General features: G+C 39.5%; 1 protein-coding gene across 1 annotated transcript in view; it reads left to right on the forward strand.

Annotated features, from left to right (window-relative positions):
• Positions 1–503: 503 nt before the first annotated feature.
• LOC106515972 (uncharacterized) overlaps positions 504–8140 on the forward strand; it is a 10970-nt gene continuing 3333 nt past the window's right edge. The window contains exons 1-6 of the mRNA XM_014006073.1: positions 504–712; positions 1553–1685; positions 1861–2995; positions 3727–3860; positions 3979–4142; positions 4468–4622. Coding sequence (XP_013861527.1) covers positions 587–712; positions 1553–1685; positions 1861–2995; positions 3727–3860; positions 3979–4142; positions 4468–4622 — 1847 coding nt within the window. The 5' untranslated portion in view covers positions 504–586. The remainder of the gene's footprint in view (positions 713–1552; positions 1686–1860; positions 2996–3726; positions 3861–3978; positions 4143–4467; positions 4623–8140) is intronic.

Below are 8140 nucleotides of genomic sequence, written 5' to 3' on the forward strand. Positions count from 1 at the left end.
GAGATAGCTAAGTCATAATTATGAATTAGTATCTCATAATTATGAGATAGCTAAGTCATAATTATGAGATACCTAAGTCATAATTATGACTTAGCTATCTCGATAGCTAAGTCATAATTATGAGATAGCTAAGTCATAATTATGAGATACAAGTTTTATTTATTTTTTATCAGGGTGGCGGAAATGGGCTTCCATATATTGGACTATGTTAAAAAATGTTTAAAAAAATACTCATACTTACAAAAATACGCAGCAATTCTTGACTGACTATGTTTCCAGCTGGGATAAAAATAAAAAATAAAAAAGTAACACTTCAACATGGCGGCGTTTGATAGGTCGTTAGCAGGACGTAGGTTAAATCCGTAATATGGATTCAAAAAAGGAAAATAAGGCCTCATTTCAGGGATGATTTGAGAAATAAAACAAAAGGAATAACAAACATTTGTCACAGGAGGAAAAACTATTATTACACTTCCGGGGCGGAAATACAAAGCAATGCTAATTGATTAGCTAGCTAGCCAGTTAATTGTTAGCCAGGACTCGCGCAGCAGTCAGCTCGAGCTGTTGCTGCTGACTCATCACCAAGATGTCTGTCCTCCTCCAGGCACACTCCTCCACAATTAMCCCCAAAATGCAGATAACTCACAAACTTTTTCTGCTAGAAAACGCCCGAAATAAGTTGGAGCAAGAGCTTCGCAACTTCACAGACCAGGTAAGAAAATGAATTATTGAACTCCGCATGTGTGTTAGCTAAAGCAAAAATTGTTAGCATCCATGCGACATGCCATACAAACGTCTGAATCGTATCTTCCTGTGTCACACTACATTTTACACATAATTTAACTAGCTGCTTAGGACCCTAATTTAACAACGTTGTTTATATAACTAAATAAGTAATTTAAAAGTTGCTTACAGCCACACTTATGCTCAGTTATATTGGCTTAATTAAATCAGATGTGCACAAAGCAGGTCTGATGAAAACGTAATCATAAATAACCTCCATGAGTCTAATTACTGAGTAGAGTTTTAAGGTTTTCTTTACAGAGCTACGTGACATTTTATTTGTTGTATAAGGCTTACCATTTTTCTATTGTGCTACTCAGTAGTTCTCTTTAAACATAAAGCCTTGTTTGTGTTTTTTTTAACTATCCCAGCAGATTTGAAAGAGTTTAATTTTGTGTAGTGTTCATTTATCCCCCAGCAGTTCTGTAAAGAATTAAAAGAAAACGGCCTGGTGTAGATCTTATCTGGATAAATCTTCAGAGAAAGGCCTTTTTTTAAAGATTTTTTTTATTTATTGTAAGATTTTCCTTCATCCTAACTAACCCCATAATTAAAACAGAGTTTAGATGGATTGCAACAAATCTGACATAAACTAATAGATTTAATCCAAACTGTAAAACCAGCTATAATCTGTACGTTTGCTGAAGTCATAAATACTAGGGAGGGATAAAAGAATCTAAATAACTTTAAAGTCACAGCTGGTACTTTTATTTTTTATTTTTCTTGTATAAATTAAATGCATGTTTTACTTCTTTCATTTGTCCACCAGGCGTATCAAGATGCTCACAATGTCCTCAATTCTTCGCTTCCTACCTGTGTTTTAATCGATCTAACAAATAATTTGGACGCAAAGTGTCAAGAAATGAGGAAGCTTTCAGCTTTATTAAAGGACCTTATTGTTGGTAAGTTTAAATACAACACAGTTTAAGTTTTAAGTTTGATTTTACTGTTCAGATAAAATTAGCCTGACTTTTTTTAATGATACTTTATTAAAAGCTTCAGGCTACTATCTAGTTTCAAACTTAAATGTAACTTTAACTAAATAATGTCCTTTCTTTGCTTCCCTGGTGTTTAAAGAACACAAATTTTGTGTCCAGCCTCCTGCCAAAACAAACTCCTTTCAGCCGTTTGAAGTCAACGGGAGTTCGAGGATGGGCGTCATTAAGTTTGGGTCGTTGTTGCAGAACTTCCTTATGTCGAGCTCCATGTCAAAAGCTGTGCATGTGCTCGGAGCCGCTTTGTCCTGTCGGCAGCTGAAACTTCCCTTCAGCTCCCAGCCTGTGGTAGTGCAGCAGGCTGACATGTCAGGGGTGTCGTCCAGCTTCAACATTACATTCACCACAAGCTCCTCCTCTGATTTAAAGCCAGCAGAACTGTCTGTTTTAGAAGAAAAGAGCCAGCCAGACTCTGTTTGCRTCCCTCCTGCCATTACTCAGAGCTGCAGGATCAATGAGGAGAAGTTAAACATGCTACCGCCTCCTGTCCAAGTTGTGTTCCCGGAGATCAATAACCGTAAGCCGCTAACAATCTGGGAACGTGACGATGACGTCCAGGTTCAACACCAAAAACAAACCTCCTCGCAGCTGCTGCACTTCCTCAGAGTAAAAGCCAAAAACGAGGGTGCACTCGAGGTCAACGTTTTGGAGTGGACTAAAAGTAAACCTGAGGCAAACAATCCCAGTTCGCCCGAGCGGATGTCACCTACTGTCAAAACACAAAGCCACCAGTTCAGACATGTTGTGACTGATGATCCGGTGGGTGAACTTCCTCCAGCGTCGTCGCACGCGAGCATTGAAAGCCAAGCTCCCGTCTTCAGAGTGAAAAGAGTCAAGTCAGGCGGATATTTGATCTACAGTTGTGTGATTGCAACAGAAACGGAATTATGGGATGTTGGGGACGTCTTCACGAAGGTGTTAGAGCTGGACTCTGTGCATATGAACTTGGAAAGTAAAAAATGGCAAAATACCATAACTTACGCAGAGAACCAACCAGACACAGAGTGGACTTCTCACACCCTGCAGTGCACAGAGCCTGATCCAAACAACAGCCCTGCTTGTTCAGAAACGCTGCTGCCTAAAACTGTAAACATCCCCGAGTTCCAGATCCGCAGGTTTGAAGAGACTGAGGTGGTGGTGTCTCACGTTGTCAGCCCTGGCAGCTTCTACATCCAAAATGCTGACAGTCTGGAGAAGCTGCAGGCACTTTTCACAGGGTGAGCATGAAAACCTGGAGTTTTATCTTTTATTTTTAGTTTTTATATATATAATCACTCATTCTCTGATTTCAAATGAACAGTTTTTTATTATTATTGATTTTTGTGGATTTTATGTTTATTTAAAAGCAGTAACATCAAAACAAAGTAAACAGTGTGGCCAAATAAAGCGCAGCTCAGTTTAATGCTGCCAGACACTTATAGATTTGTTTTATGCCTAATGTTATGTTTCCTGTAGGTTACAGAGTGAAATTGTAGTACTGGAGGAGTCTCTTTTGTTACACTGTAAACTAAGGGTCACCTTCTCTGTCTGTTAAAACAATAACTGCTCAATAACCTAAATTTCCAGATTCACAACAACAGTTGTTCTCTTTCTGATGTATTGTTTTTGAAAAATGAAAAAATAAAGAAATAAATAAACATTGCGGGTTAATGAGGAAGTTACTTCCCTCTGTTGTTTTTGCAGTCAGTTTGTAGTCATTAGTTGGCACATTTATCTCTGTCTTRTTAAAACCTTTGAAAACAGTAAGTCTATTTTTTCATTTTGACAGAGGACTCTGTATCTAACCACCCTGTATCTATATATTATTTTAATATGTTTTGGTTCCAAACTATTTTTATAACCATGTAAGTTGAGGTAGAGCTGTTTTCAGTTTAGGTCTACTGTTTTTCCTTCTATCGCTGCTCCCATGTTGATGATGATTTCTGTGTATTTTCTTCCTCTTTTGCAGCACTTGTAAAGCCATTCGTACGTATGCTGAGCAGAACTGCATTCCAGACCTTGGAGCTCACGTAATGGGCTGTTTTCCTCATGAAGACCGATGGTACAGAGCTCAGGTGACGAAAATTTGCGGAGTGAGCCAAGGTGGGTCTGGTTTGCTGTGGCATGGTTTTACAAAGATGTGCCTCTAGATGGCAGCAGAGCCACTCTGCCTGACTGTGGCCACTTGGGAAGCTCATAGTAACTTTTTTTTTCTTTCAAGATAACAGTGATGTGAGTGGTGCTGGGGGGAAAACCTCCATAAAGGTGGAGGTGAAGAGGCTGGACTATGGTGACACTTCCTGTCTGTCACTCTGGAGCATGAAGGAACTCACCCCAGAAATGGCTGCTCTGCCTCTTCAAGCTCTGCAGGTTTCACTGGCAAATGTGAGCGATCCACTGTTTGTACTGTTAGCAAAATATCTCACGAACCGTTTAACATGTTTTAATGAACGTTGGATGTTGCTGAGTGTCTAACAAATTTTTTTATTYATGGATTTCTCTTATGTAAATGCACAAATGGTTTCAGAAACTGATGTCTAAAATGGTCAAACAAAAGAAGCTTAAAAGCTGTTTAGTGGGAATAAAAGTGTATTAGTATCTACCTTCATCTACTTTGTTGGTCACTGATTTTATCTTTAACTTCAAAATGAAGGAAGTAAACAACAATCTCATTTCACGGTCATTAGTATCTTGTTTCTTCCACCCTCAGGTGAGGCCTATTAATGGGAGCCACTGGTCTGACGAGGCAGTGGGTTGGTTCAGAGCAATGGTCCACAACAGGACACTTTATGCCAGATTTTACCCACAGGGGCCCACCGTCACCGTCGAACTATTCCTGGAAAAGGGGAAGTTAGGAGCTATGAGGTACTTCAGACAGAAACAGTCTATTTCTGCATTTCCAAAATGTGATCAAACAGAACTACAAATGCTAAACATGTCACCAAAAGGATTTTTACCTCCGCCGAGGAGGTAATGTTTTCGGTCGCGTATGTCTGTCTGTCTGTCTGTCTGTCTGTCTGTCTGTGGACAGCATAACTCAAAAACGTGGAAGGATTGTCATGACATTTACACCACATGTTCATACTAGCACACGTAACACACCATTAAATTTTGGTGATGTTTCGGATCACGATGTCGACAGGATTATTTCTTTTAATTCGAGCGAATCAGCCGGAAGTTGCGAGCTCAGATCAGAAAAATTAGTCCCAATAACCCTAGGTGGGCTGCTAAAACAAACAGTGGTGCTTATTAAAAACAAAAATTCACAAAATAAGAGATGCCTTGTCCCTGTTAGTGCTGCATACATTAAATCTCTGTTTGTCTCTGGCATCCAGCAGAGAGATGCACAGAGCAGCTGCTCTAACAGGGCCGAGCAGCTTCAAACAGAAAACTTCTCCCATAAAGCTCAGCCTGACAACAAATCAGCTGTTTACCTAAGAAGACGAATTTGAAAAGTCTTCCAGCTAGATCTAACAGAGATGCGCAGTGCTGCAACTCGTCATTTCACTGTGGAACATCACCTGTCAGTCACAAGGGGCACAACAAGTGGGGGTGGCCACGGGGGGGGCTGTGCCCCACCAGTTTTAACCTCTTGAGTCCCAAGCTTTGTGCTTATTTAAATATTTCCCAGCTATATAGGATAAGTAGAACCTTAAACAGCGGGTAAAATAAGTATTGAACACATCAACATTTTTCTCAGTAAATATATTACTAGAGGTGCTAATGACATGAAATTTTCACCAGATGTTGGTAACAACCCAAGTGATCCATACATACAAAGAAATCAAACCATAAATKTCCAGAAATGAAGTTATTTGTAATAATGTGGAATGGCACAGGGAAAAAGTATTGAACACACTTACTGAAATTTATCTAATACTTTGTACAAAAGCCTTTGTTGTCAATGACAGCTTCAAGACGCCTCCTGTATGGAGAAACTAGTGGCATGCATTTCTCAGGTGTGATTTTGGCCCATTCTTCCACACAGTCTTCAAATCTTGAAGGTTTCGTGGACCTCTTCTATGAACTCTGATCTTTAGTTCTTTCCATAGATTTTCTGTTGGATTCAGGTCAGGTGATTGGCTGGGCCATTCCAGCAGCTTTAGTTTCTTTCTCTGAAACCAACTGAGAGTTTCCTTGGCTTTGTGTTTGGGCTCATTGTCTTGCTGAAATGTCCAGCCACGTTTCATCTTCATCATCCTGGTAGATGGAAGCAGATTTTTATCAAGAATGTCTCTGTACATTTTTCCACTCATCCTTCCTTCAATTATTTGAAGTTTGCCAGTACCACATGCTGAAAAACAGCCCCACACCATGATGTTCCCACCTCCAAACTTCACTGTTGGTATGGTGTTTTTGGGCTGATGTGCAGTGCCATTTGACCTCCAAACATGATGTGTATTCTGGCATCCAAACAGTTCAATGTTGGTCTCATCTGACCAGACTATATTCTCCCAGTATTACACAGGCTTGTCTAAATGTTGTGCAGCAAACTTTAAAGGAGCTTCAACATGCTGTTTCTTCAGCAGTGGAGTCTTGCGTGGTGAGCGTGCATACAGGCCATGGTGGTTCAGTGCATTACTTATTGTTTTCTTTGAAACAATCGTACCTGCTAATTCCAGGTCTTTCTGAAGCTCTCCACAAGTGGTCCTTGGCTCTTGGACAACTCTTCTGATAATTCTTTTCACTCCTCTGTCAGAAATCTTGCGAGGAGCACCTGGTCGTGGTCAGTTTATGGTGAAATGATGTTCTTTCCACTTCTGAATTATGGCCCCAACAGTGCTCACTGGAACCTTCGGAAGTTTAGACATTCTTCTGTAACCGATGCCATCATTATGCTTTGCAACAATAAGGTTGTGAAGGTCTTGAGAGAGCTCTTTACTTTTACCCATCATCAGATGGTTCTTGTGTGATACCTGGCCATCATTTGGGACTGAACCAGCTGATATTAAYTTGCACTGACAAGGGGCAGGCTTGCTTTCAAATTACTGAGAGAGTTCAGCTGGTGTCTTGGCTTTCCATGCCTTTTTACCCCTCCCTTTCTTCATGTGTTCAATACTTTTTCCCTGTGCCATTCCACATTATTACAAATAACTTCATTTCTGGACATTTATGGTTTGATTTCTTTGTATGTATGGATCACTTGGGTTGTTACAGACATCTGGTGAAGATTTCATGTTATTAGCACCTCTAGTAATATATTTATTGAGAAAAATGGTGACGTGTTCAATACTTATTTTACCCGCTGTACCCGTGCTACAGTTTGAACTTGAACCCCTAAAAACATGTACAAAAGGTTGCCTTCAGGCCCAGGCCTCCCTTGAAAAAGAGATCTGTGATCTCAACAGGACTTGCCTGGTTAAATAACGGTAAAATAATATAAGTAAAAGTTTATTAAAAACGGGATTTAATTGCAGAAATGGAGGTTTATCCACATTTCATCCCTACAAGTAACAATTACTGTCTAACCACGTAAAAATAAAACAGACTTGTCTTATCATTTTCATTGTTAGATTTTATTTCAAAAAGCAATTTTATTATTCTGTTGATCTTTCTACAACCCCTGGCAAAAAGTATGGACCCAGTTTTGGATGAGCACTCATTCAGACATTTCATTCTGTAAAACAAACTCACATCAAAAACATGATACAATAATAAGGTGCAAAGTGCAAGTTGTTGGCTTTCAGGAACACTCAAAGAAATGAAGAGAAAACATTGTGGATGTCAGTGAATGTTACTTTTATTGACCAAGCACAGGGGAGAAATATGTAATCACTCAATTCTGAGGAAAAAAGTATGGAATCACTCAATTCTGAGGAAAAAAGTATGGAATCATAAAAAAACAGATAAACAAAAGACCATTCAAAATGCATCACTAGTATTTAGTTGCACCACCTTTGGCTTTTATAACAGCTTGCAGTCTCTGGGGCATGGACTTGATGAGTGACAAACAGTATTTTTCATCAACTTGGTGCCAACTCTTTTTGATAGCAGTTGCCARATCAGCTTTGCAGGTCGGAGCCTTCTTGTGTACCTTCTTTTTTTTCAATTTCCACGACAGGTTTTCAGTTGGGTTGAGATCTGGACTATTTGCAGGCCATGACATCGACTGAATGTGTACGGAAGCGTGTTGCTATCAGGCAGGAAAAAAAAATTCCGAGCGCTATCACGTTATAACGTGATACGTATCTTGTTAAAACGTGATACGTATCACGTTTTAACGTGATAGTATTAACGCTATCACGTTATAACGTGATACGTATCTTGTTAAAACGTGATACGTATCACGTTTTAACGTGATAGTATCTCGTTAAAACGTGATACGTATCTCGTTAAAACGTGATACGTATCTCGTTAAAACGTGATACGTATCTCGTTTTAAC

The sequence above is a fragment of the Austrofundulus limnaeus genome, unplaced genomic scaffold (assembly GCF_001266775.1).
Source record: "Austrofundulus limnaeus strain Quisiro unplaced genomic scaffold, Austrofundulus_limnaeus-1.0 Scaffold34, whole genome shotgun sequence".
NCBI lineage: Eukaryota > Metazoa > Chordata > Actinopteri > Cyprinodontiformes > Rivulidae > Austrofundulus > Austrofundulus limnaeus.